The sequence below is a fragment of the Narcine bancroftii genome, chromosome 3 (assembly GCF_036971445.1).
Source record: "Narcine bancroftii isolate sNarBan1 chromosome 3, sNarBan1.hap1, whole genome shotgun sequence".
Lineage (NCBI taxonomy): Eukaryota > Metazoa > Chordata > Chondrichthyes > Torpediniformes > Narcinidae > Narcine > Narcine bancroftii.
In genome coordinates, this window is record NC_091471.1 from 50,807,905 (window position 1) to 50,834,893 (window position 26,989).

At 40.1% G+C, this 26,989-nt stretch overlaps 1 protein-coding gene across 1 annotated transcript in view; it reads right to left on the reverse strand.

Moving 5' to 3' along the window:
* slc45a2 (solute carrier family 45 member 2) overlaps nt 1-24,922 on the reverse strand; it is a 47,860-nt gene extending 22,938 nt beyond the window's left edge. The window contains exons 1-4 of the mRNA XM_069923067.1: nt 24,535-24,922; nt 24,110-24,286; nt 16,510-16,856; nt 15,494-15,637 (exon numbers count right to left, since the gene is read on the reverse strand). Coding sequence (XP_069779168.1) covers nt 15,494-15,637; nt 16,510-16,856; nt 24,110-24,286; nt 24,535-24,922 — 1,056 coding nt within the window. The remainder of the gene's footprint in view (nt 1-15,493; nt 15,638-16,509; nt 16,857-24,109; nt 24,287-24,534) is intronic.
* Nucleotides 24,923-26,989: the final 2,067 nt, after the last annotated feature.

A 26,989-nucleotide genomic window follows, 5' to 3' on the forward strand; every position in this document is an offset into this window, starting at 1 on the left:
ATCGGCACTAATCACCAGGCAAAGGATTTGGGACCAATGTGTCGGAACTCGATGTTCTTGAGAGACTGGTCTGATACTCAAATACCGACGGTGTCATTTTCTCCATCTGGTCAGGTGTACAGCATAGACAGATTGAATGCTTTCATGGTAGAGAAAGGATGGATCATCCCGACTCTGCCCCTATATTAGATTCTCTCCCTGAGGACCTTTGGTCAGCGGGACCAGCAGATTGATCCCCATAACCTTTGAACTTTCAGATTATACTCCCACTTGGCAGACACAGTATCCCCATAACCCCAAGGCTGAGGCGGGTCTGGCAGATAACATTGATGGCCTAATGTATTCAGGGGTGTCGGAGCATTCATATTCGAGTTGGAATACACCCATCTTACCTGTTCCGAAACAGGACACGGGCAAATATCGGATGGCCTATGATTTAAGGCGTATCAATGTATTGTGCGAACACCCACAGTTCCGGTACCAAACCCATATACCACCATGACTGCTTTAACCCCTGACCACAAGTGGTTCTCTTGTATAGATTTAGCAAATGCTTTCTTTTGCTTACCTCTGGCCGAGCAATTAAGAGATGTATTTTCCTTTGTGTATAGAGTTACGCTATACTCGACTCCCGCAGGGCTTTATCTTATCCCCAGGGATTTTCAATCAGGTTTTGAAAGAACAACTGGGGGTCTAGTACTGCCAGGTAGGATAGTTCTGATCCAGTACGTAGATGACATCTTATTGGCAGCACCTGATCATGTCTCCTGTCTGGAGGCCACAAGGCTCCTGCTAATGCAGCTGTTCACGGCAGGTTTTAAGGTCTCTCGTTTAAAGTTGCAATGTTGCAGACAAGTGGTCTCCTTTTTAGAAAGAATGGTCTCAGCGAAAGGTACAGGACTATCCCCTGTGCATCGAACAGAGTTACTACATCATCCAAAACCAAAGACAGTTAAGGAAATGCTTTCATTTTTGGGTTTGACGGGTTATAGTAGGCAGTTTAACCATCATATGGTGGGTTGACACATCCACTGCAAACTTTGGTAAATGAGCAGGGGATGAGGAATCTGGGGGCTACACTTGATTGGACTGCACAGGCTGAGATGAGTTTTATTCTACTTAAGTAAGCTCTTACAACCACCATAGATTTGGCGATTCCAAATTATAGAGACCCTTTCTTTTTGGATGTTTCTGAAAAAATACACACAATTAATGGTGTCCTTTTTCAGAAAAAAGAGGGTGGAAGATGTGTGCTCATGTATGTGAGTATCACACTGGATCCGACTGAAGACAGACACCCACCATGTACAAGACATGCAGGAGGGGTAGCAAAAATTTTACAAAAGGTGGTGCACATAGTGATGGGACATGCCCTGACGGTATTAACAACCCACAGTGTTGTCACATTTGTGAACTCGATGGCGTTTACAATGACGTCACTGCGGCAGACAAGACTAGAGAAGATCTTGAATGCTCCCAAATATTATGTTTAACCATGAAGGCATTAACATGGCAGACAATATGGGAGAGGGAGAACCACACTGTTGTGAAAAGAGGGTACTAAGGGACATTAAAATAAGACCTGATTTACAGGCCACACCCTTGAAAGAACCAGACGAAACCTTATTTACAGGTGGTTGTGTTACAGACACGCCACGGACAGATTAAAAGCCGCCTATGCGGTAGTACGGAAAACTACAGAAGGATTTGAAGAAATTATTACAGGGACAGTGAAAGGAAAGGAGTCAGCACAACTGGCCGAACTACAGGGAATGATAGCAGCATTAGAATGGGCAGAAGGAAAGAAGGTAAATATATATACAGATTCAGCATATGTGGTAGGGACAATACAGGTTGAGCTTAGTCAATGGATTAGAAGTGGATTTTTAACAGCAGCAAGGACCCCAATTAAACACGAGAAGGATGTTTAGGAAATTGGGTGAGGCCCTCCTGAAACCAAGGGCAGTTGCAGTTATTAAATGTAAGGGCCATGATAAAATGGATACGATGGTAGCTCGGGAAATCAGGAAGCGAATACGGCTGCATAAAGGGCAGCAGGGTATGGCCCTCAGTTTATTATGATGCAGGCAGAGAGAATGGCACAAGACTTATTGCCGCCTTGTGAGGTTAGAGTAGTAATTCAGGAACAAGTGAAGGCCTCACCCAAGGAAATGATGGTATGGAAAGAAAGGGGGGAAACCGAAGATCAAGGACTGGAGATCAATGGACGGTTGGCCAGTATTGCCATCTGGACTCATGAACCCCCTCCTGGAGGAGGCGCATGGGTTAACCCACTGCGGGAAGAAACAGATGATAAGGTATTTGATACATTGGTGGCACCCCTTCCTGCCGGCGATGGTGGAGAATCATATCAGAGAGTGTAAGGTATGTACGACATATAATGTCAGGGCGACTGTGGAACCTCATGAAGGACAGATTCTGTTGCCTAGGTTACCAGGTCAGGAAATTATAATTGATTACACGGACATGATAGAGAGGGTAAGGGGATATCAAAACCTCTTAGTAGCAGTAGATGTGTATACAGGTTGGCTGGAGGCAATCCCTGCCAAAAGAGAAGATGCAAAGACGGTAATTAAGTTCCTAATCAACCAGTCTATTCCTATACACGGATTTCCTACGAAGATTAGGTCGGATAATAGGACACATTTTAAGAGTAAAGATTTACAGGAGGTAGAAGCGGTGTTGGGATTAAAACATGCCTTTGGAACAGTGTATCATCCACAATCCCAAGGAAAAAAGGAGAGGATGAGCCAAACAATAAAATGTTAGATCGGGAAAGTGCAGGCACGGACCAAATTAAATTGGGTGGATGCGTTACCCCTGCATTGATGTCAATAAGGAGTTCGGTAAGTTCTGTGACAGGATTTACTCCGTATGAACTACAAACGGGACACCAGTTTCTGGGACCTGGAGCAGGGATTCAGACCATGAAGGAAGAAATAAGCCCCATGAGATGTAAGCTTTATTATGATAAACCAACAGCTCTGGTATCAGCTTTTTCACAACAGGTTACAAGTACCGAACAAAAGATGAAACCCCGATACCATCCGTTGTGGAGTGGGTTCTGCTAAAGGTGATTAAAAGAAAGTGGTCGGAGCCCAGGTGGACAGGGCCCTACAGAGTGGTGCAAAGAACATCACACGCAGTTCGACTACAAGGAAAAGGAGAGACTTGGTATCACTGGAGTCAGTGTCCAGCAACGGACCCACTTAGACGGACACTGGAACAGACTCGAACGGAGATGACTGAGGCCCTGTGAAGAAACTGTGGACTAAGAATTTTTTTTACGGGTCCCTTTAAAGATACTATTGGATTATGGTTACTGTATATCAGTATTTGAAGTGATATATCTATATTGAAGTTGACAGAATGATGTGGTTGATTGTAATACCATTGGTTCTGACAATAGTGGTCCGGGTCATAGCCGCGATGCTGCCACCAACATTGAACCAGCACACTTCAATAATTGGGTGGGAAAAACTGAATGGGAATTGGAAACAGGAAAATTTTACATGCGCAGCTGGTAAAAGATGCATGATTGGGATTAGAATGATCGTCTGTGAAGGATGTGGGGTATCTTCCCATCAATGGTACGCTGAAAATATTCTGTGTAAGGGGGAATGAGTTAACCTGATGAACCAGAAAATGGGAAGCAGAAGTGACAATATTTTGTGAAGTCAACATTAACTCTTCCCAATATGAGAATAAGCAATGGCTAAGGGAATGGTCAAAGAAGAAAGAAAACTCGACCAACAGTGATAGGCATACTGTTGTGCTAAATGGGACCAAGTGGTATGGCTTTAAAACAACACTGAAATGAGTGGGAGACAAGGAATGGTGGTAGGATGGCTGGTCAGGTCGGCACGTCAGGAAGAAACTAATATGGGACATTTGAGACGCATGCTTACCACGTACTCCAGTAGTTAGATTCCCCCCATGTGTTAAATGTAACAGTCCAAATAGAATATGAAACTCAGACTTCGGGAATCTGCAATGTAACTGAGATAGAGATGAGTTTGGAAAAACCATCTAACAAATTTAGAAGTAAAAGGGACTTGTTGGGAACGGTGTTAACCATAACCATATAACCATTTACGGAGCGGAAACAGGCCATGTCGGCCTTTCGAGTCCACACCAGTTCACTAGAACAACTCCCTTCTGTGTGTTTGAATAAAGAATCAGTTCTCTGGTATTTGGTAATCCTCCCCTGGGAAACAGGTGCTGACTGTCCACCCTATCAATGCATCTCACAATCTTATAGACCTCTATTAATCTACAACCCTGAATCTTGAGGCTGTGACCCCTAGTTCTGAGGCAGGGTTGGAACAGGGATAGGAGCTCTACACTCCATGGACATAGAGACCCTGCAGGATAAATTACAGACTGTGGGAGGATTAGTTGGTGAAGGAATAAAGCTGCGGAATGTGTGGGATAAGAGATTGCAGCATGAACAGGTGTCGAACTAACTCATGGACGTTATGACATGGAAGCAGAATTCGCAAGTAGAGAAGGAATTGGAGAAAGTGATAAAGAATCAGACAAGTCTGAATAATAATTATACATATTGTATGATGAAAGGAGTAGAAAGGCAACTGTTATGAGCAGAATTAGAACAAAAGGTTTATCCCTTTCACTCGCAGACCTGGGAGCAAATGTTGGGGATTAAGCAGAGGGGTGAAACTTTGAATTTGACAGTCCGACCTCGTCCTATATCCTCGCTGTGATAAGAAAGGATGCAACATTACTATGGAAATGATTAGTGCTACGAATGCTCAGATTTGGTGTCAGTATCGGATACTGCCCCAGCTGTTTGGGAATAATTTTTGGTATCCAATATTTCAAGGAAAATGGGTAGATGTTCAGAATAGGATCCATTCTGTGAAAGGTTGTGTCCACTGGCCATTTGGGATGGTATGTCCATAATCAGACAGCCGTTTATGAGCCATGTTCTATGGAAAACTCAGTAGGCACTTGCCAGTGGGAACTGAGACCCTCAAATTACACTGTTATATCCGAAATTGGACCGCAACACGTATGTGTGTCGAGAATGTGGGTGATATATCTAGATGGTATTCTCCACAAACCCCCGATAAACAAATGTGTAAAAGCAGTATACACTTTATTTGATCCTAGGATGGAAAAGACACATAGATTTGGCCATTGGTCACAGGTAAAACGCTATATGACAGTTCGTTCCATAGATCCTGTGCCTCCGGTGATTAATCTTACTAGGCTGCATGACCTGATGATAGCCAATAAAGAAGTCACCCAAGCTTTGCCCGTGAGGGAAGAGAACTGCATCAGCTTGTTCTTAAAATGAGTTATAAGGAAGGCCAGCTGGTGCGTATCGCAGACAAAGTCACTTCCCTCACCGTCCATCATTGGTGGGACATATTCTATGGATGATCTCCAAAAGCGTCAGCTGTTTTTAGATTAGCTATACACCCAATTGGAATAATTCTTATCCTTTTAATTATAATAACATGTATATTGGGAATTAGAGTTAGAAGGCAGATTGCCACAGTAACAGGTTTGGTTGCTGAAGTGGAGGATCGTACTAAGGCGGTATGAATTCGATCCAAACTACTCGCCTTAAAATATGAGGGAGAAGTTTCATGAGACCAAAAGAGGGACTTGTGGGAACCAAGGAGTTAAGTAATCATGGAAAAGTACAAAGAATGTCAGAGTAGAACAAAATGGATAAACCACATTTGAGTCATAAGGGTACACGGGAGGTGTTGATTAGAACAGAAGATATGGTCAAGACGAGAACAAAGCAATAATTAGAAATATCTGGGGTATGGATTTACCTCTGATCAAAACAACAGGATGTTCTGGCCTTGGGGATTAAGATAGACAATTGCAGAACAGGAAATTGCTTGAGATAAATCTTATGCAAGGAGCCTATCAAAGAAAGCTAACTCTTGGTCAGTGTAACATTGTTGATCTATATAAACAGAAGAGACTGGACGGTAGGAGTCAGTCTTGGAAAATAGTTCACTGAGGTGACCTATGAACTAATGACTGAACCAGAGCTCTGTTAAGCTTTATTCTTGTGCTATGTAATAAACTGATTGTGAAACCGAATACGTTATCCTAGTGCTTCATTCAATGAGCACACTGGACTCAGCCGACACATAGACCAAGTTGAGGGTAGGGTAAAGCTAGAGTCCGACAAAACTTAACTGTTAACTTAGCGAAGAGTGAATTTGCAAATGTCACTGTGACATACTTAGGTTATGTAGTTGGTTATGGTAAAGTTGACTTATTCAAGCAAAAATGAATGCAATTTCTGAATTTCCGATTCCCGATGGTAAGAAGGCAGTGAGAAGGTTTTTAGGAATGGCAGGATATAGGAAATTTTGCTGAGGTTGCTCTTCCTTTAACCAACCTTTTGAAGAAAGAGGAGAAATTTGTGTGGACTAAAAAGTGTCAGACAGCTTCAGAAATTTTAAAGGAGATACTATGTCATTATCCTGTGTTAAAATCTCCTGACTTTGATAAACCTTTTTCTGTAGCAGAAGACGCGAGTGAGGTAGCAGCAGGGTCAGTTTTATTGCAAAAACATAATGAAATCGCCCATCCAGTTGCCTACTTTTCAAAGCAATTCAATGTTCATCAAAGGAACTATTCTACTATTGAGAAAGAATTATTGGCAATTGTGTTATCTTTGCAGAATTTTGATGTGTATCTCAGTACATCTCAAGAACCAATTGTGGTATTTACTGACCACAATCCTCTGGTGTTTTTGAATAAAATGAAGAACAAGATCAGAAGATTATTAAACTGGAGTTTGATATTACAAGAATATAATTTGCAAATTGTTCATATCAGGTTTAAACAATATAATAGTGTTATATTAAGATGTTAAATTTTATCTTGTATATAATGCTGTCAACATTGTTACTTTATTATGACATGTATTATGACATCTTCGCAAGGATTCTCCTAAATAGAATAATACCTAGTGTCGCCGAAAATGTTCTCCCAGAATCACAGTGCGGCTTTCGCCCTCAGACAGCTCCAAGAAAAGTGCAGAGAACAAAACAAAGGACTCTACATCACCTTTGTTGACCTCACCAAAGCCTTCGGCACTGTGAGTAGGAAAGGGCTTTGGCAAATACTAGAGCGCCTTGGATGCCCCCCAAGTTCCTCAACATGGTTATCCAACTGCACGAAAACAAACAAGGTCGGGTCAGAAACAGCAATGAGCTCTCTGAACCCTTCTCCATTAACAATGGCTTGAAGCAAGGCTGCGTTCTTGCACCAACCCTCTTTTCAATCTTCTTCAGCATGATGCTGAAACAAGCCATGAAAGACTTCAACAATGAAGACGCTGTTTACATCCGGTACTGCACGGATGGCAGCCTCTTCAATCTGAGGCGCTTGCAAGCTCACACCAAGACACAAGAGCAACTTGTCCGTGAACTACTCTTTGCAGATGATGCCGCTTTAGTTGCCCATTCAGAGCCAGCTCTTCAGCGCTTGACGTCCTATTTTGCGGAAACTGTCAAAATGTTTGGCCTGGAAGTCAGCCTGAAGAAAACTGAGGTCCTTCATCAGCCAGCTCCCCACCATGACTACTAGCCCCCCCCCACATCTCCATCGGGCACACTGAACTCAAAATGGTCAACCAGTTTACCTAACTCAGCTGCATCATTTCATTGGATGCAAGGATCGACAACGAGATAGACAACAGATTCGCCAAGGCAAATAGTGCCTTTGGAAGACTACATAAAAGACTCTGGAAAAACAACCAACTGAAAAACCTCACAAAGATTAGCGTATACAGAGCCATTGTCATACCCACACTCCTGTTCGGCTCTGAATCATGGGTCCTCTACTGGCATTGCCTACGGCTCCTAGAACGCTTCCACCAGCGCTGTCTCCGCTCCATCCTCAACATTCATTGGAGCGACTTCATCACCAACATCGAAGTACTCGAGATGGCAGAGGCCGACAGCATCAAATCCACGCTGCTGAAGATCCAACTGTGCTGGGTAGGTCATGTCTCCAGAATGGAGGTCCATCGCCTTCCCAAGATCATGTTATATGGCGAGCTCTTCACTGGCCACTGAGACAGAGGTGCACCAAAGAAGAGGTACAAGGACTGCCTAAAGAAATCTCTTGGTGCCTGCCACATTGACCACCGCCAGTGGGTTGATATCGCCTCAAACCACGCATCTTGGCGCCTCACAGTTTGGCGGGCTGCAACCTCCTTTGAAGAAGACTGCAGAGCCCACCTCACTGACAAAAGACAAAGGAGGAAAAACCCAACACCCAACCCCAACCAACCAATTTCCCCTTGCAACCGCTGCAACCATGTCTGCCTGTTCCGCATGGGACTTGTCAGCCACAAACGAGCCTGCAGCTGACATAGACATTACCCCTCCATTAATCTTCGTCCGCGAAGCCAAGCCAAAGAAAGAAAGATATTGTGAATTGTTATATTTTTCGATATTTAAAGACAGTTTAGTTATTACTGAATTTTAACTCAGTTACAATTACTTTAAAGAAAATATACATTCACACATTTTATAACAGATCTTATTGAAAAACTGAAGAATTCACATTACAAGATCTCTGGAGAATGTAAGCAACTTTCACAAGTAGGTGTTAATTGAACTGATGTCATAAAATGCTTGACCATTGTCTTGCTGGAGAACTTTTCTTAAATTTATACACACATTACATACACATGCACTTGGAATCAGAAGCGGATAATTTGGGTTAGTATATAGACTACAGTATAGAGTTAAGTTAAAGTTCGATTCTATTTTCATGTTTGAAGTTGATTAAAAATAACTTTTGTTTGAAAGTCAATTGTCTTGGTGAATATCTATTGGTGCTGGGTTTTGGGGTCCTTTGGGCTCGTAACACCAGAAATATATTTAAATAAGTTTAATGAAAGATTAAAGAGAGTATGTGTTAGTATTGGGTTACAAAGTTAATGTTGATAAAAGTGTAGTAATGTCTAAGGCACATATGGATTGCTCTCAATGTAAAAGATTGACAAGATTTAAATGGCAAAATGAAGCAATTAAATATTTAGGAATTAAAATTAGTAAGTATAAGTAATTTGTTTAAGCTAAATTATTTGCCATTGTTAAAAATATTGGAGAGGATTTGAAAAGATGTAAAGGTTTACCAATGAGTTATTATTAGGAAGAGTGAATTGTATTAAAATGAATATTTTTCCAAGAATACAATATTTGTTTTAATCATTGCCCATTCAAATACCAAAATTTTTCTTTCGAAACTTGAATAAAATAAGACGTGAATTTCTTTAGAAAAGTAAGATATCAAGAACTTGTTTAGAAAAATTAATGTGGAAATTTGATCAGGGACTAAGGCGACCAAATTTTAAGAATTATTTTGAAGCAGCTCAATTGAGGTTTTTGTCGTCCTGTTATCAACAGAGTGAAAAACAAGCTGGGATTCAAATAGAAATGAATATAGTTGGAGAAACTATTCCGGAGTTAAATTTTGTATAAATGGAATATTGAGTTGTTTAAAGGAACTAAAAGTTTTTTCCCGTATTGAAACATGTATTAAAAATATAGAATAGAATTCATATTGAGAAAGGAATTGAGAATGATCAATTACCAAAAATGTTAAAACAAAATCAGCTTCTTCCCTTTTACATTGAATAATTCTTTATTTGACAATTGGTAAAGTAGAAAAAAGATAAATATAATATACATAATACAATTTTTGCGTATTATCAATTAAAAATGTATTTGAAAAAGAGATGGAGCAGATTTGAGACTAAAAGTCAATTTGAAGATATTAGATACATTTGTTAAATTTAATACTAATATGTATAAAAAATTATGAGAGACTATAAAAAAAGGATTTATATAAATCAAAAATGCGATGGGAGAAAGATTTAAATATATAAATTCAGGAGGAGATTTGGTCAAAATTATGTTATGAAAATGTTACGAATACAGTAAATGTTAGATATCAAATGGTTCAATATAATTTTCTTCATCAATTGTATTTTCTTTGTGAAAAACTGGAAAGGTTTTAGAATGAACTGAGTTTATTATTAGGACAAATTATGAGGATAAAGATAAAGGATCCGAGACTATTTTTACTTGGAGACATCTATGAAAAGGATATAAAATTGAAATTGGGCAAATATCAAGAATTTTTTTTAAGCATTGCAATTGCAACTGCAAAGAAATGTATAGCAACATCATGGAAAAATTAAAGAAGTGTTATTAAGTAGATAGTATAATAATATGCAAAATTGTATACCTTTGGAATAAATTACATATAATTTAAGGAATCGTTGAAAATGTTTACAGTATTTGGAAACCATATATGGATTTTATGGATAATTTTCTGTCCACCTCTTCTATCTTATCCACTCCTCTTAATTAGTAATTTTTAATAACAATGATTGTATATGCTACTATTATTGTATATCAAATGGTAGGTGTATTTTTTTCTTACTTTTGGATGGGGGAAGAATCATTTTTGTATAATTGAAGATGGATATTTGATTAATGTTTTATTCATTTTTTTCCTGTAATGATGCAAACAATTAAATAAAAATTTCAAAAAAAAAAGAATGATCATGTGGGACATCTTTTCCTACAAAGCATTGAATGACCATTTCAAGTATGGATGGTGCCTGACCTGCTGAACTCTTGGCTCAAGATTCCAGATTTTGCAGCTTTTGTGTTTCTCTTTGTCATTTTCAATTGCCTACCGAACAGGCTCCCAGAGGTTGGATATGGTTAAAATGAGACTCAGTCTAACTTTATTAATAGGCATTGTATTATTACCATTCCCATGAGTTGAAAAACTTTTTCTTTCAAAAGTATCTTTTACTGAGTTTAATTAAAAATGCAAACACACATATTAATCCAATATATGTGAAGAAATATATGAGAAAGCCAAGTACCCTTAAACAACCCCATTTTCAAAACAATTCAAAAGCAAAAAAAAAGAAAAAGCAGAGAACAAACACCCCCTCATTAATCAAACCCCTCCCTTTAAACAAGGTTAATATTCATATTTAATATACATAGTGTTATTATAGTCAGGATAATGTAAACTATTTTGTAACCACGTAAGAATACATCCTTCTTCACTGTAGTGATGGTAGTGCACCATTGTGAGTATGTGAGTGTGTGAACAGTTTCCTGAGATGGTGGAAGGCATCAGTATATAAAGTCACTTGTTATTTGAATCTTGCATTCCTAAGTTATTTAAGAAGCCTCCCAAGTAACACAGAGACATAACACATAGAAAACAAAAGATGACATTTACTTCTCAGAAGTATCCAAACACCCTAAACCTTTAAATTCTGGTAATACTCTATGCATGGGTCCCACATCTTATAAAAATTCACCTTTACATCTTTAACGCATCTTATTTTTTTCCAAACTGAGGAAGGACATAACCTCCTGTAACCATTGAATATGAGTAGGTGGGCTGCTGTCTTTCTATTTCATCGAAATTGCCCGTCTAGCTACCAACAAGGTAAAAGCTAAAATTTGCATCTGAGATGAAGTTGATAATATTCCCTCTTAAGAAAAACCAAATCAAGCAGTTAAGGGGGAAAGTTCTAATTTGACATTAAAAATGGTTGATAAGAGTTTGTAAGTAATTTTTCCAAAAAAAAAAAAATTTCTAAACTAGGGCAAGACAGAACATTTGTATCAATGAAGTCTCAAAAATTTTACATTTATCACATAATGGATCAATATCAGAAAAGAAGCGAAATAACCAGTTTTGAAATATGCACCCTAAGCACCACTTTAAATTGCAAAAATGTCTCAAACAAAAGGAGGATTAATTAATCAAATTTAGAGCCATATCCAAGTCCTCACCTGGAAGTGACAAATCATGCTCCCAATCACTCTTGATCTAGGGAAACAGTTCTCAAATCTATCAGATCACTATAAATAATCGATATTGAGCCTCTATGGGAAAATTGAAAGTCAAAAAGCAAATCAAGAATGTTTTTTTTCAGAAATCTGGAAAATCAGAAAACTTGAACTGAACAAAATGTCTGATTTGTAGATATCTGAAAAAATTACTGTTAGGTGATTTAAGTTTTGGCCTCATTTGCTCAATAAAAACTCAAATAAAAATATATTTAAAATTATTAATCCCCAGTCTACATCACTCCCCAAAACCTGCATCTGACAAAGAGGATATAAAAAGATTATTAATTATAATAGGACTGGCAAGAGAAAAACTAATTATTCCAAAAAATTGAGTGCAGCATTAAAACCCTACAATGCACTGGGTATCTTGTCTGATGCAATTGAGACACATGGTGGGCTAAGACAAGGCTCACCACAAAACATGGCGGGCAAAGAAAAGCCTCACCAAAAAAGGCCTCTCAAAAGTTTTGACAGAAGAGTTGTACCATTAATTTTGTCATGGTTTTTTCCCCAATGTTTTGGAATTTCATCAAAAATGTTAACAATTATACCAAATCATCAAAAGACTTAAAAAAACATTTTGTGATCACTTCTTCACCAAGGTTACTTATATGAAGATGAAATTAGTGGATCCATACCTTCAACATTCTTCTCAGTCTCCAAGTAAGCTCATTCTGCAAAGCGCTAGCTAATATCTGGTCCTACTGAAACACACATCTATTTAAGGAGTGCTGGGTAACTAACCAGCACACACCACACGATCAAATCTGACACCAAGTTAAGAGCTTAAGAAGTAGAAGCAGGAGTGGGCCATCCAGCCCATCAAATCAGCTCTCCCATTCAATGAGATCATAGCTGGTCTGCTGACGAACTCATTTCCACCTACTTGCCTTTTCCCCATATCCCTTAATTCCCCTACAAAGTAATAATCTATCCAACCTGGTCTTCAATATAAGACAAGTTGACTCCAATTTGGTGTTTTGGGAATGGAGAGTGTGATGGGGTCTGCAGACAACAGCTTTTATCTTTCAAATATTCAGATACAATGAATTTAGGATAATCATGTCACAAAAATCAACTGAGGGGTAGAGACAGAGGATAGAGACACCTGAGGTACTGGTGAAATTGAGATGAGGGCTGTTAAGATTAAAGTTAAAATTGAGACTCTTTTAACAGGATGTTATTCCCGGACAGAGGGTGATGAGAACTAAGAGTATTTTGAAATCCTTCCTCAAGAGTGAAAGACTCAAGTGTATACTTAACACTTTATTCACCAATCTCTGCTGTTAATCTAGTTTTGCATCTCTTATTTCCTTTCTCATTCTCCTCACCATGTAAAAAAAGTTTCAGGGATTAAAAAAAAAGAAAAATGAACATCTGGGAGAAAAGAATGGAAAACATTAATACTGAAAGTCTGGAGCAAACAAAATCTTGTGGAGTAAAGAGGTCAAGTAGCATCAGTGGGAGTAAAAAAAAAAAAATCAATGTTTTAGAAATGAATCTTCAATCATTCAGTCCCAAAACATTGACCGTTTATTTTTCTCCCACTGACGCTCCTCAATCCACTGAGTTCCTCCAGTGGAGAGTTTTTGACCAGAAAATATAATGCATATATTAATGCAATGTACGAGCAGCTCATGGAAATTAAAATACTGGTGCAGTTGTATTAATTTGAACTCTAATGCATTCTATGTGTAAAGAACAGAAGGGTGACAAGAATGAAGGTAGGGCCACTAAAGGATAAGGGAGGCAACATGTGCCTGGAGGTGGAGGAAGTTGGGGAGGTCCTAAATAAATACTTTGCTTCAGTATTCACAAGAGAAAAAGACCTTGATCAAGGTGAGGTTGAAATTAACAGGCATGTGTTCTGGAGAATGTGGACATTAAGGAAGCAAAAGAGTTAGATCTTCTTAAAAATATCAAGATTGCTAAGTTCCTGAGGCCAGACGTGATATACTCCAGGCTGCTATGGGAAGTGAGAGAAGAGATAGCTGGAGCAGTAGCTATGATCTTCGAATCCTCTTCGGCCACAGGGGATGTGCTAGAAGATTGGAGAATGGCAAATGTAGTCCCCTTGTTTTAAAAAGGAAATAGGGAGAATCCTGGGAATTATAGACCAGTGAGTCATAGTTCAGTGGTACGTAAACTAATGTAGAGGATACTTAAGGATAGGCTCTAAGAGCATTTGGAGAAGTACAGTCTACTTGAGGATAGACAGCATGACTTTGTGAAGGGAAGGTCATGCTTCATGAGTCTAATTGAGTTTTTTTTGAGGAGGTAACAAAAGAAATTGATGAGAATAGGGCGATAGGTAGACGTGGTCTACATGGATTTTAGCAAGTCCCCTATGAGAGACTGCTCCAGAAAGTCATGAGTCACTGGATCAGTGAAAAATTAGCTGCACAAGTAAAAAATTGGCTTGTAGGAAGAAAGCAGAGAGTAGTAGTGGAAGGAAAGTATTTTTCTTGGAGGTCAGTGACCAGTCGAGTGCTACAGGGATCTGTTCTGGAACCCTTGCGCTTTGTGATTTTTTATAAATGACCCCAGATGAAAAGGCAGATAGATACATCAATAAGTTTTCAGATGAAACAAAGGTTGGAGATGTTGTGAATGAAGCTGAAGGTTGTCGAAGGTAACAAGATGATATGGACAGGATGCAGAGTTGGGTAGAAAAGAGGCAAATAGATTTCAATCTGGATAAGTGTGAGGTGATGCACCTTTGAAGGACTAACCAGAAGGCTGAGTTCAGGGTTAATGGTCAGTTACTTAAGAATATAGATGAAGAGAGGGACCCTGAAGTTCAAGTCCATACATTACTCAAGGTCACTGCACAGGCTGGTAGGATAGTTAAAAAGGTCTATGGGATGCTGGGCTTCATTAATAGGGGGATTGAATTAAAGACTAGAGAAGTAATGTTTCAAGTCTACAAATATTTGGTAAGACTACACTTTTAGAGTATTGTGTTCTGATCTGGTCACCTCATTGTGAGAAGGATATGGAAGCTATGGAGAGAGTACAGAGGAGATTTTCCAGGATGTTGCCTGGATTGGAAAACAAGTCTTATGAGGCAAGGTAAGCTGAGCTGGGACTTTTCACTTCGGAGCATAGAAGGATGAGAGAGGACTTGATAGAGGTCTACAAGATTATGAGAGGCATAGATTTGGTGGACAGCCAGCAGGGCAGGATCAGCAAACACCAGAGAACATATGTACAAAGTGAAGGGAAGGAAGTTTAGGGGAGACATCAGGGGTAAGTTTAAAAAAAAACCACAGAAAGTGTGGGTGCCTGGAATGCCTTGCTGGGAATGGAAGCTAAAACATTAGGAGCATTTAAGAGACTTTTAGACAGACACATGGTTGAAAGAAAAATAGAGGGTTATGGGGTAGGGTGGGTTTAGTACATTTTTTGGAAGGGATATATGAGTCGGCACAACATCCATGGCCGAAGCGCCTGTTCTGTGCTGTATTGTTCTATGTTCTATATTGGAGAAACAAGTTAATAATGGGTGTTAAAATAAAGCGGACATTCAAAATTCACATCAGCCAATGCTAGATTTTATTTTTTACCTGTCCCATGAAGTCAGTGAAGAACAGCATAGTGGAAAGAAAGGCTGTCCATCCTATGAGGTGACTAATGCACAAAGAACGGTATTGTGGAGGCATCCTGAGCAGTGTTTTAATCAAGGATTTTAGGGACATAAGCCCTGGTACCTGAAAACACAACATAAGGAAATAATGTCATTGTTCAATTTACTTTAAAATATCTTCTTCAAACTGTTACTTTTATGCTGTGGAGAATGGACATGCAAAAATATTTTGCAGAGATGGAAATGTGTGATATAAATAGAAAATGATTTTTTTATCTTTGTAAAAGCCCTCTGTTTTAGAGTTTATTGCCTCAAATGGGTTGAAGCAATAATGTGAATTTAAAATGTTTCAGTTAATAACATATATTTGGAATTGTTTTTATAATTAAAAAAGAATTATCAGAATCATTTGATAAACATAAATATAAATGTTATAGGAAAAATATCCATCCGTGGTATATAGTTATGTAATTGATCTTATGGAAAAAGACAATAAGGAAGTGCATGTCTATGTGTTCCTTCAATGTAGTCCAACACCCCCAGGCATCAAATAAACTTTGTATATATATATATATTAAAAAAATATATCAAATACCTAAAATTCCTTTTCTTACCTTAAACCTATGTCCTCTTACTTTTGATTAGCCTAATCATGAAAAAAATGATTCTATCTCTCCAATGATATATATAATGGTATGTACCTCTGTCAGGTCACCCCCAATCTCAATTGTTCCAGGAAAATGAATACAAAATATCCAAACTTTTTCTGTAGCGAAAGTCTGCCAATCTAGAGTCACAATCTGGTGAATCTACTTTGACCCGAATGGATGACCCGAACTACACAATACTCTAGGTGCGGTCTAACCTGTGTTTCGTTAAGTTGCGTGAATTTAGAACAAAATTTTTTTTGGATAAACTACATTAAAGCATAATTTTCTCTCCTAGCAGTAGAAATAACGTAATTTTAAAATAATAGTCACACAGGAGCATAATTACCTTATCATTATGTGGTTTATTGTAGGTGATAAGTGAACTGGATTCCAATTTTTTCACTGGAATCAAAGATTTTACTGTATCAGCACATGGATCATGAAGTTCATCTTTATGATTCTCAATAGTTCCATATTCAGTGGTATTATTTTCCAGCAAAAATGATTCTTGAGGATCTACTTCCTGACCAAGTGGGATTTCTGGAATGCTACAGAGGTGTATTGTTAGAAATGTGATGAAAATAATTGCTGCAAAAATATAAATAACTTGATACTCAGATCCTAAAGCACGACCCAGAGGAGTGTTCTTCCATTCTATAGCACCCACTATGTAGCCAACAGCACCGCCAATGCCTAGGAAACAAAAAGATAAAATTATTTAATTTTATTTAAAAAAATTAACAATTTGCAATAAAAACCCCTAACAAAGTCAAAAACAGAACCTTCTAAATAATTTAGACAGTGCCGATGAGTGTCTTCTGTTTCACTTAAATGTCATATCTTGGTATTTGTTAGGAAGCTTACTAAATCCAACAGCACAGTAAATGGCAGGGGAGTAAGAAATACTGATGAACAGAGTGGCCTTCACGCCAACGTTTCCCAAATGTGCCAACATAGGGTGGTTAAGACAGCATAAGACATACTTACCTTTTTCAGTCAGAATTTAAAAGTAGGAACTAATCATTGCAACTTTACAAAACTGTTAAGTATTTCTTTAATATATCCAACTAATGGCTCAACTTTTGTTCATAAACTTAAAGCCAAGCTTAGAATGTGGAATTTAGAATATTTGTAATTTCAGTAATTCCTGCAGAGGGACACTCCTGGGAAAATTCATACTCATTATATCACAGGTTACCAATTACATCCATTAACTTTTTCTGTCTTGTATGTTCTTCATCTCTGCACATAATAAGCTATTGTTGTGATACATTTTGTCCTGAGTATTTGTCATATTTATTTCCAGTTAGGAATGTTGGCTATCCAGAATATATCAGAAATTGCTGAGGACTTGATTGAAACATATAAGATCCTGAAGGGTCTTGACAGGATGAATGTGGAAAGGATGTTTCTGCTTGTAGATTAACCTGCAATTCTGAGTCACTCTAAGAAATAGGAGCAGGAGTCAGCCATCCGGCCCGTCAAGTCTGCTCTGTCATTCAATGAGATCATGGCTGATCTCTACTTCCCTGCTTTTTCCCCAAATCCCATATTTCCCCTTGTGTTAGTACAGATCTATCACCAATGTATATAGTGTATATAGTTACAGTATCTAGACTGTGCTTACAGCAATTGGCTGAGAGCTAAGCCACGCCTACTGTCTGGGCCTTAAAGGGTTGTGTCCCTAGCCAGGTCGGATCATTCCGGACTGGTCGGCCACCTGCGAAGAGCTCCTGTCTTTTGCTAATAAAAGCCTTGGTTTGGATCAACAAGTCTTTGATTCTTTCAACGAGCTCTACACCCCTACAATGTAAAAACCTGGTCTTAAATATATGTACGAAGGTAGTCTCCACTGCTTCAATGGGCAGCGAACTCCACAGACTCACTCACCACCTTCAGGAAAAAGCATTTCCTCCTCATCTCTGTCCTATACGTATTACCCTGAATTTACTACCCTGCAAATCGACCTTTTGTGATTCATGCCCAAGCACTGCCAAGAGCTTCTTAATAACCTTGGGACTACAGTAATAATTAAGATTTTTAAGAAACAATTCCCACTACGTCAGCCCATGTCACAAGGGGGCTATAAGGCTGAAGGAGGTGGGAGACTGGATAAGATTAGTAGAATAGGAGCAGCACAGTTAACATAGACATCAACAGGATGCTATTACAGCACCAGCAAATCCATGTTCTAGGTTCCTCCACCAATGGCATCAACTTACCTACTTCTATCTTATCTATGCCTTTCATCATTTTATACGTTTGTAAAACATTCCCTCTTGTTCTTCTAAATTCCAGCAAGTACAGTGATGCATCATCAGTAACTCCAAAAGACTGGAAGTTATGTAAAACTGACAGGCTTCTATTCACAATAGAATGGAGTCACGTCCATGCTGACCGACTATCCTGAACTGGGGAGGGGGCTGTTACAGGAGGGAGGGCTTCAGGTGTCTGCATCATTGGACTCTCTTCCAGGGAACTTGGGAACTGTTTCTACCAGATGGTTTACATCTGAACTGGAAGGGGCTAATATCCTTGTGGGAAGATTTGTTAGTATTGCTCTGGTGGGTTTAAACTAGATTTGCAGGGGGAGGGGATTCAGAGTTCTAGAGCAGATAGATGAGTGGAGGAGGGAAAAGATTATGCTAAAATTGGATGTACCTTTAAAAGTCAACAGGTTGAACCTGGTGGAAATGCTCTCAGGTGCATCAATTTCAACTTGGTTGGAGGAGAGGCAGGACGTGTGTGTGTGTGTGTGTGTGTGTGTGTGTGTGTGTGTGTGTGTGTGTGTGTGTGTGTGTGTGTGTGTGTGTGTGTGTGTGTGTGTGTGTGTGTGTGTGGGGGGGGGGGGTTTGGGAATGAAAGGATGAGGAGCAGCATTGCTCGTCAGGGAAAATACCACAGCTGTGTTTTGGCAGGACAGACCAGAGGACTCATTTATTGAGACTATACGGGTGGAGCTGAGGAATGAGAAAGTTGTGACCACACTAATGGGGTTGTATTATAGACTGGGCAATAATCAGTCAGAATTGGAGGAGCAAATCTGCAGAGAGAGCTAGCAGACAGCTGCAGGAACATAAGGATGTGATAGTAGGAAATTTTAAATTTCCACATTGACTGGGACTCACATACTGTAAAAGGGCTGGATGACTGGAAGTTTGCTAAATGTGTCCAAGAAAGTTTTCTAAATCAATACATAGAGGTACCAACTAGAGCGAGTGCAATACTTACAGGATCTCCTATTAGGGAATAAGACAGGACATGTGACAGAAGTCTGTGCAGAGGAACATTTAGGGTTCAGTAATCATAATACCATTAGTTTCAAGTTAATTATGGAGAAGGATTGGTCTGGGCTTTGGGTTGAGGTTCTAAATTGGAGAAAAGCCAATTTTGAGGAAATGACAAAGGATCTAGAATATGTGGATTGGGGTTTTTTTTGTCAGGAAAGTATGTGTGAGGGAAGTGGAGGACCATCAAAAGAGAAGTTATGAGAGTACAGAGTTTATGTGTTCCTGTCAGGATCAAAGGCAAGGTTAGAAGGCATAGGGAACCTTGTTTTGTTTTAGGGATACTGAGGATCTAGTTTGGAAGAAGAGAGAGGTGTTTAACAGGTATAGGCAACATGGAGACAAAAGAGGTACTTGAGGAGTATAAAAATGCAAGAAAAAAACTATGAAGGCTACAAAAAGACATGAAGTTGCATTGGCAGACAATGTGAAGGAAAATCCTAAGTGTTTCACCAGGTATCTTAAGAGCAAAAGATTAGTAAGGGACAAAATTGGTCCCTTTGAAGATCAGAGTGGTCAGCTTTGTATGCAGCCAAAAGAGATGGGGTAGATCTTAATTTTTTCAAAACATAGTATTCACCCAGGGATAGAGCACAGAGTCGTGGGAAGTAAGGAAAACAAGCAGTGAGGTCATGAAACCCATACATATTAAAGAGGAGGAAGTGCTTGATGTCTTAAAGCACAGGGACAGACAAGATATTCACTTGGACTTTGAGGGAGGCTAATGTAGAAATTGCAGGGGCTCTGGCAGAAATATTTAAAATATTCTTAGCCAGAGCATTGTTCCATTTTTTTTAAAAAGTAACCCTGGAAATTATAGGCTGGTGAGCCTGACATCAGTAGCAAGTTATTGGAAGGTGTTGTACAAAATCAGATATACAATTATTTAGATAGCCATGGACTGATTAGGAATAGTCAACATGGCTTTGTTCGTGATAGGTTGTGTTTAACCAATCTTATAGAGTTTTTCGAGGAGGTTACCAGGAGAGTTGACAAAGGAAAGGATGTGGATGTTGAATATACGGACTTTACTAAGGCCTTTGACAAGGTCCCACATGGGAGGTTAGTCAGGAAGGTTCAGGCGCTAGGTGAAGCAATAAACTGGATTCAACAATAGATGGATCGGAGAAGCCAGAGGGTAGTGGGAATGATTGCTTCTAAGATTAGAGGCCTGTGACTGGAAATGCACCTCAGGGATTAGTAATAGACCATTATTGTTTGTCATCTCTATCAATGATCTGGATGACAATTTGGAAAATTGCATCAGCAAGTTTGCAGATGACACTAAGATTGGAGATGTAGTGGACAGCGAAGAAGGGTTTCAAAGCTTGACCAGCTTGAAAAATGACAGATGGAATTTAATGGAGACAAGTGTGAGATGTTATATTTTGGAAGGAAAAATCAAGAAAGAACATACAAGGTAAATGGTAGAATACTGAGGAGTGCAGTAGAACAGAGGGATCTGGGAAACAAATAGATCATTTCCTGAAACTGGGTGGCAGTGTGGGGTGTGAGGAGGATGTAAGGAAAATGCAGAGGGACTTGGACAGGCTGGAGGAGTGGGCGGCTAAATGGAAGATGAATTTCAATGTGAACAAATGTGAGGTTATTCATTTTGGGGGAAGTAATAGGAAAGCTGAGTATTATTTAAATGGAGACAAGCTAGGGAGTGGGGAAGTGCAAATGGATCTGGGTGTACTTGTTCACCAGTCACTGAAGGCTAGCATGCAGGTTCAGAAAGCTGTGAAGAAGGCAAATGGAATGTTGGCTTTCATAAAGAGGGGATTGGAGTATAGGAACAGAGACGCCCTGGTGAGACCCCACCTGGAGTATTGCATCCAGTTCTGGTCTCCAAACTTGAGGAAGGACATACTAGCTATAGAGGGTGTGCAGCGCAGATTTACAAGGTTAGTTCCAGGGATGGCAGGGTTGTCATATGCAGCAAGGCTAGAAAAACTGGACTTGTATCAATTGGAGTTTAGAAGGATGAGGGGGGACATGATTGAGGTATACAAAATCATCAGGGGGATAGACAAGGTGAAGTCTGATTACTTGTTCCCAATGATGGGGGAGACGAGGACTAGAGGGCATAGTTTAAGAATACAGGGTAAGCCCTTTAGGACGGAGATGAGAAAGCATTTTTTTACCCAGAGAAGTGGGTGGTAGAGGCGGATTCGCTGACTATGTTCAAAAGAGAGTTAGATAAGACTCTTCTGGGTAACGGAGTTAAGGGTTATGGGGATAAGGCTGGAAAGGGGTACTGATGGTAATGATCAGCCATGATCTAAAATGGTGGTACTGGCCCTACAGGCCAAATGGCCTACTCCAGCTCCTATTGTCTATTGTATCACAAGTGGATAGGGCTGTAAAGAGACCTTTTGGCATATTGGCCTTCACAAATCAAAGTATTGAGTACAGGGGTTGGGATGTTATGTTAATGTTGTATAAGAAATTGGTGAGGTCATATTTGAAGTATTTGGATTTTGGGCAGGTCCCGGCAGACTGGAAGACAGCAAATGAAACGCCACTGTTTAAGAAGGGATGTAGGCAGAAGACTGGAAATTATGGGCCAATTAGCTTGACGTCTGTAGTTAGAAAAATGCTTGAAGCCGTCATTAAAGATGAAATAGTGAAACTTTTGGAACGTAAGGGTTCAATCTGGCAAACGCAACATGGTTTTAGAAAAGAAAGATCTTGTTTGACAAACTTGTTAGGATTCTTTGAGGATATAATGGATATAATGGGTGCGGTGGATAGAGGGGAACAGGTTGATGTTGTATATTTGGATTTCCAGAAAGTAAGTGCCGCACAAGAGACTTATCAGTAAGTTACAGGAAAGTGGAGTCCGGTGAAGTCTATTAGCCTGGATTGAAAATTGGTTGTCTGACAGGAGGCAGAGAGTCGGGATAAATGGGAATTTTTCAGGTTGGCAGAGAGTGGTAAGTGGGGTGCCGCAGGGGTCAGTGTTAGGCCCACAACTGTTCATCATTTACATTGATGACTTGGAGGAGGGGACAAAATGTGGTGTAGCCAAGTTTGCGGATGACACCAAATTGAGTGGAAGAGCAAATTGTAATGAGGATGTGGAGAGTCTGCAGAGGGATATAGTTAAGCTGGATGAGTGGGCAAAGGTCTGGCAGATGGAGTACAATGTGTAAGTGTGAGGTTATCCACTTTGGCAAGAAAAATAAAAGAGCTGAATATTATTTAAAGGGTGAAAAACTACAGCATGCTGTTGTGCAGAGGGACTTGGGAGTGCTTGTGCATGAATCGCAAAAAGTTAGGTTGCAGGTGCAGCAGGTTATTAAGAAGGTAAATGGAAAGTTGGCCTTCATCGCAAGAGGAATTGAATTCAGGAGTAGGGAGGTAATGTTGCAACTGTATAAGGTACTGGTGAGACCACACCTGGAGTACTGTGTCCAGTTCTGGTCTCCATATTTGAGGAAGGATATACTGGCTTTGGAGACGGTCCAGAGGAGGTTTACTAGGTTGATCCCTGGGATGAAGGGGTTAACTTATGATGAAAGATTAAATCATCTAGGATTGTATTCACTCGAGTTCAGAAGAATGAGAGGAGATCTTATAGAAACATATAGGATTATGAAGGGTATGGATAGGATAGATGTAGGAGGGTTTTTTGAACTGGCCGGGAAAACTAAAATGAGAGGACACAGTCTCAAGATTTGGGGGAGTAGATTTAAGACAGAGATGAGGGAAAACAGTTTTTCCCAGAGAGTAGTGAATGTTTGGAATTCTCTAACCAGGGAAGTGGTTGAGGCTGCCTCATTAAACATATTTAAGATTCGGTTAGATAAATTTTTACATGATAGAGGAATTAGGGGACATGGGGAGAAGGCAGGTAGGTGGAGTTAGGTCATAAATTAGATCAGCCATGATCGTATTGAATGGTGGAGCAGGCTTGATGGGCCATTTTTGGCCTACTCCTCTTCCTACTTCCTATGTTCCTATAATTATTGTATGCAGTTTTGGTCACCTAACTATAGGAAAGATATCAATAAGATAGAAAGAGTGCAGAGAATATTTACTAGGATGTTGCCCGGACTTCAGGAACCGAGTTACAGGGAAAGGTTAAACAGGTTAGGACTTTATACCCTGGAGCATAGAAGAATAGGGGGAAATTTGATAGAGGAATTTAAAATGATGAGGGGGATAGACAGCGTAAATGTAGACAGGCTTTTTCCACTGAGGGTAGGTGAGGTATAAACTAGGGGCCATAAGTTAAAAGTGAAAGGGGAAAGGATTAAAGGAAACACGAGGGGAAACTTCTTCACACAGAGAGTGGTGGGAGTGTGGAATGAGCTTCCAGCTGAAGTGATGAATGCAGGCTCAATTTTAAAATTTAAGAGGAATTGGAACAGGTAGGAGGATAGAAGAGGTTTGGAAGAGTATGGACTGGTTGCAGGTCAGTTTGGCACAGACTAGAAGGGCCGAAGAGGCCTGTTTCTGCACAGTCATGTTCTATGGTTCCAAAGGAATTTTATAATAGATAGAAAGCATTATTTTACGTTTGAAAGTGACCCTCTGAATTTTATTTTGCCTCTGGTGGGCAAAATCACGAGTTAAATTCTTTTGAAGTCAAGAAGAAACTCGTGATAGTTCCAGAGGGCCAAGTGAGAGGATTAAATGAAGCGGGCTCACCAGTTAACAGTGCATGGAACTGTACAGCCCTCTCTTTGTCCCGATGGGAACAGACATCGAACAGGTAAGCTTTGATGGGGCTTTCGATGAAATCAGCCGAGAAGTCAAAGATGACCACGCCGGAAACAGTAACGAGGATCCCCCAAATTCTCCTCTGCCTCCTGTTAGACATGGTGGCTAAAATAACATTTCAATCAGTTGATGAATCCCACAGAGCTCTTCACAAATCTGAGATTTACACTATTCTCATGAGTCTCGACTTGTTATTACTTTAATGCACCTTAAACAACTTATTCGAGCATAGGGTAAAAGGCCAATGACATCGAGTTAATAATGATTTCCAGCCGACAAAATATTCTAGTGAAAGATGTATCAACAACGCCGTTCAAATTCGCATTAATCAAACTAGTGTTAATGCCACTCGCCTGTCACCAAGGCTTCTCCGTTCAGAAATAGGGTAATTCCTAGCAGCAGCAGGATTCCAATGGCCAAGATGTAAGGTCTCCTTCTGCCCCACCTGGATCGGCAGTAGTCGCTCGCCGAGCCCACGATGGGCTGAAGGATAAAGCCCAGAATGGGGCTGATCAGCCAAACAGTGCTGTACAGGCTCTTGGGCAGTCCGACGCTCAACAGCACTGGGGTCACGAAAGCCGCTTCGACGGCATAGCAGAACTCCCTTCCGAACATCGCTGCGCTGTGCATGAGGAGCCGGACCGCAGACCTGCTCGGAGGCTCCGCCAAAGCCTTCGAGTGGTGGTGACCTGCCCGCACCTGAGATAACTCGTCCCGGGACACCCTTGCCGAGCGTGACATGGTTCGTCTTTCCGCTCCTGAAGTCCACCCAAGTTGACAGCAACTGACTCTTGTACCCCTTTAGTGACGCAGATATTCCCAGAGATCTGAAGTGGAGAAAGGGGGTGGGGGAAGTGGGGGGGGGGGGGGGGGGTGAGTTCAAGGGAAAAAAAAATCCCTGCCCTTTCACAAAAATAGAGTGCAATTATATATATCCAGGACTGGATATTTTAATCGATTCTTGCATAATTCATATTTAACCTACTTTCTGTAAACGATTGCTAGGTGATGTTTATCACTTATCCTACAATTATGTATTTATATTTTTAAATGCTTATTTCGGAATCTGGGAAGCACCTATGCGGTTCACTTCCTCATTCCAACCCCCCTCCCCAACCCCAAACCTGATGCAGAAGTGTTATTGCCACTCTGCTTATGAGTTCTTGACCAACTTTGTTTCCAATCTTTGATGTGGTTCTGGAATGGCCTAAAAGATTGGGAATCAGATTTTGGATGCTGTAATATAGATCCATAAAGGATAGGCGCCATCAATAAAAAATGCTCTGCTGTAGATCCTACTCACTTTAGTCACCCAGGTTAACAGAAACATATTCAGAGTACATTATCATATACATAGGACACTGTACATAGCCACCAAAATACTTACTTTCATGCAATTATGATGATAGGCATTTCACTACCCCTGTAGATTGATTAGAGATAGAGATACAAAGGATAGATAGGACAGACTGAAAATGCCATAGAGACATAGGTTTACAGGGCTGTGGAAAACTTCTTGATGTCCGTGTCTGTTATTTTTGCATTATTGACATACAATTCTTTCTGTTTCTCTTTTTATTCTATACCTTCATGTTTCTATGTCCACATCTTTTTCATGTGCAAATGTTCCCATTTCCAGCTCATTCCACTTGGAATTCAACTGAAATTCCTTCAGAATTTGGATCCACCCAGGATCCAGTGAGCAAATTTAAGTTCTGGGGAGTCACTATCTCGGAGGATCTTTCCTGGACTCAAAACTCTAAAGGCATCATGAAGAAAACGTGTTAGCATGTCTACCTCTTCAGGAGTTTGTGGAAGTTTGGTATGACTGTAGAAACCCTCGCAAATTTCTACAGATGTGTGGTGGAAAGTGTGCTGACCAGCTGGATAGAATAGAGAACATAGGACACTACTGCAAAGAACAGGCCATTTGGCCCTAAATGTTGTGCCAAACCACATATTCTTTAAAATGTACTAAACCCTCCCTACCCCATAACCCTCTATTTTTCTTCCATCCATGTGGCTGTTGAGGAGTCTCTCAAATGCCCTTAATGTTTCTTCCTTCACCACTATCTCTGGCAAGGGATTCCAGACACCCACAACTCTCTGGATTAAAAAAAACCTACAACTGACGCCTCCCCTAAACTTCCCTCCCTTCATTTTGTACTCAGGTCTGGTGTTTGTTCTTCCTTCTCTGGGGAACAGGCACTGGCTGTCCACACTATCTATGCCTCTCATAATCTTGTAGACCTCTATTAAGTCTCCTCTCATCCTTCTGCACTCCATAGATAAAAGTCCTAACTCTGCTAACCTTGCCTCATAAGACTTGTTTCCCAATCCAGGCAGTATCCTGGTAAGTTTTCTCTGCACCCTCTCCATAGCTTTCACATCCTTCCTGTAATGAGGTGACCAGAACTGAACACACTGCACTAAGGAGGGTCTCACCAGAGATTTGTTGAGTTGCAACATGACCTTACTACTTTTGAATTCAATCTCCCTATTAATGAAGCCCAGCATCCCATAAGCCACCTTAGAAATCCTATCAACCTGTGCGGCGACCTTGACAGATGTATGGATTTGGACCCTTAGATCCCTCTGTTTATTCACACCCTTAAGTAACCGACCATTAACCCTGAAGTCAGCCTTCTGGTTTGTCCTTCCAAAATGCATCATTTCACACTCATCCAGATTGAAATCCATCTGCCACTTTTCCGCCCAACTCTGCATCCTTTCTACATCCTTTTGTGACCTTCAACAAACTTCAGCTCTATCCACATCTCCTCCAACCTTCGTATCACCTGCAAACTT